The sequence below is a fragment of the Athene cunicularia genome (genome assembly GCF_003259725.1).
Source record: "Athene cunicularia isolate RWA chromosome 28 unlocalized genomic scaffold, athCun1 chr28_part1, whole genome shotgun sequence".
NCBI classification, from domain to species: Eukaryota; Metazoa; Chordata; class Aves; order Strigiformes; family Strigidae; genus Athene; species Athene cunicularia.
The window spans coordinates 2,290,210-2,292,260 of NW_020799139.1; the positions used below are offsets into that span (position 1 = coordinate 2,290,210).

General features: G+C 61.8%; 2 protein-coding genes across 3 annotated transcripts in view; one reads left to right on the plus strand and one right to left on the minus strand.

Moving 5' to 3' along the window:
- Positions 1-20: 20 nt before the first annotated feature.
- On the plus strand, positions 21-1,935 carry POLR2E (RNA polymerase II subunit E). 2 transcript variants are annotated; one of them, XM_026864980.1, is made up of 6 exons: positions 21-165; positions 538-618; positions 814-872; positions 965-1,043; positions 1,360-1,437; positions 1,798-1,935. In XM_026864980.1, exons 1-5 carry the CDS (start codon positions 82-84, stop codon positions 1,423-1,425), a joined length of 369 nt encoding a protein of 122 aa, XP_026720781.1. In that variant the 5' UTR covers positions 21-81; the 3' UTR covers positions 1,426-1,437; positions 1,798-1,935. The 2 variants fall into 2 exon arrangements, with proteins under 2 accessions (XP_026720781.1, XP_026720780.1); XM_026864979.1 differs by having other exon boundaries at positions 1,360-1,436; positions 1,802-1,935.
- The window catches only part of ARHGAP45 (Rho GTPase activating protein 45), a gene marked incomplete at its 5' end in the record, with an annotated part of 11,200 nt that continues 10,658 nt past the window's right edge, over positions 1,510-2,051 (minus strand). Inside the window, one exon of the mRNA XM_026864923.1 lies at positions 1,510-1,530. Within this exon, the coding sequence (XP_026720724.1) occupies positions 1,510-1,530 (21 nt within the window). The remainder of the gene's footprint in view (positions 1,531-2,051) is intronic.

Genomic DNA, 2,051 nt, shown 5'->3' on the forward strand with positions numbered 1-2,051 from the left:
TTAGCGGGGTGAGGGGGCTCCGTGTGACACTGGGGTGACCCTTTCCCAGAGGAGCCCAAGGTCGGAATAAAGACGATCAAGATGTACTGCCAGCGGATGCAGGAGGAGAACATCACCCGCGCGCTGATCGTGGTGCAGCAGGGCATGACCCCGTCGGCAAAGCAGGTAGAGCCGCGGGAGGAGGCGGCCGGGGCGGTGCGAGCCCGGGGCGCTGGGCCTGGCTGTATTTCGGTGCTGCTTTAGGCAAATAAACCCCCGGGATTTCCCTCCAGATCAAACCTTTCGCTAAAGCTTGTTGTCCCTTAACACGAGCCTTGGCGTAACGTGCAAGTGCGTTTAACCAGGGCGGGTGGTTCTGGTTCCGGAAGAGCAGCTGAGCGCCCGTGGGCGGTGGGTGAGAGAAAAGGGGACGCTCTCCCGTGGGGGGACCCTGCACCGCTGTCTGTGTCTGACCCCACGCGGGGGTTGATCGAGGAGCGGGTGTGGGCAGGACTGTCTCGCCCAGTGCTGCCGCCTGACAGGCCGTTCCCGTCCTAGTCCCTGGTGGACATGGCTCCCAAATACATCCTGGAGCAGTTCCTGCAGCAGGAGCTTCTGATCAACATCACGGAGCATGAGGTGAGCGTGGGGGGAGCGCTCCGTTGTGCCAGGCCGCAGCTTGGGCCGCTCCCACCCACCTTCCCCGGCATTAGGGCCGGGCTGAGCCTCGCAGTTGCACTTTTCCTCCTTACAAACATGTGGCTTCTCCCGTCGCTGCGAGGAGCCAGTCTCTGCCTTCCTGATCTTACAGAGTCTCTCCCCTGTTGTTTCCAGTTGGTCCCTGAGCACGTTGTGATGACAAAGGAAGAAGTAACTGAGCTGCTGGCCAGATAGTATCCTTTGCTCCTCCGGGCCGCAGGTGGGTGTGTGAGGGTTGGTAACTGCACCGTGAGCCAGGGGAGCTGCTCCTTGACCCCCTGCGCAGCAAACTGAGGGAGAACCAGCTCCCCAGGATCCAGGCCGGGGACCCCGTGGCCCGTTACTTCGGCATCAAGCGTGGTCAGGTAAGAGAGAACTGGCCTGGGGCAGCGGTTTCTGCGGGCAGGATCCCCATTTTGGGGAAGGCTGTTGTAGGTCGGGGGTGGGTCTGTGTCAGCCAAGGGTGTGTCTGGCAGGGACGTGGTGGGATCGTGACAGCTGCAGGTGTGACCCAGCCCCGCGCTCTGACCTCCCTCCCCTCGCAGGGGGGGACGGTTCCACGCTGCATCCCCACCTGAAGCCGTGTGGCTGCTGAGTGCCGCAGCCATAGAGCCCCCGTGGCGGGGGGAACTTACTGCCAGTCGTCCCCCCCCCGCTGAGCCCCTCCCGTTGGCCTCGCAGGTGGTGAAGATCATTCGCCCGAGCGAGACCGCGGGCCGCTACATCACCTACAGGCTGGTGCAGTGAGCGCAGCGGGGGTAAGTGCAGCACAAAGCCCTCTGGCTAGCGGGGGGCTTTGGGCACAGATTATCTCCAGACGATCGCCAAGCGCTAAATCGTTTGTGGAGGGAGCTGTTAGAGGACAGAACAGGGTGAGGTTGACCCTCTGGAGCCTCGGGACGCGCCGGCCGGGGCCTCTGGTGGGGCTCGGTGGGCGGCGTGAGGCGAATCCCCCCACGCCAAGCTCTTCCCTCCCCGAGTGCAGGAGTTTGTGTGACACCTCCCCGCCACCTGTCACTCCCAGGCGCTCTCCGCTATCTCCCTTTTCAGAAATGGCCCAGAAAATTCTCCTCCCGTGTTGCCTCTGCGCCGTTACTTGGCCTAATTCCGTGTTTTCCAGCAGAGATTTGCTGTGACTCATTAAGGAGTGAAGCCACAGAAGTGCCCTGAAGGAAGGAGCAGGGAGGAAGCGAGTGGGAGAAGGCCTTTGCTTTCCTATTTTATTTCATAGGATCTTATTTTTAATAAAGATTTGTACTCCCACTGTTCCTGGTGCCGTATTTCTGGGCCTCTGGGAGTCCCGCGGGGCTGATCCCGCTGCCGGGGGCTGTTCCCAGGCTGCGCTTCGGCCTTGGCCCTCAAGGTCGTTACAG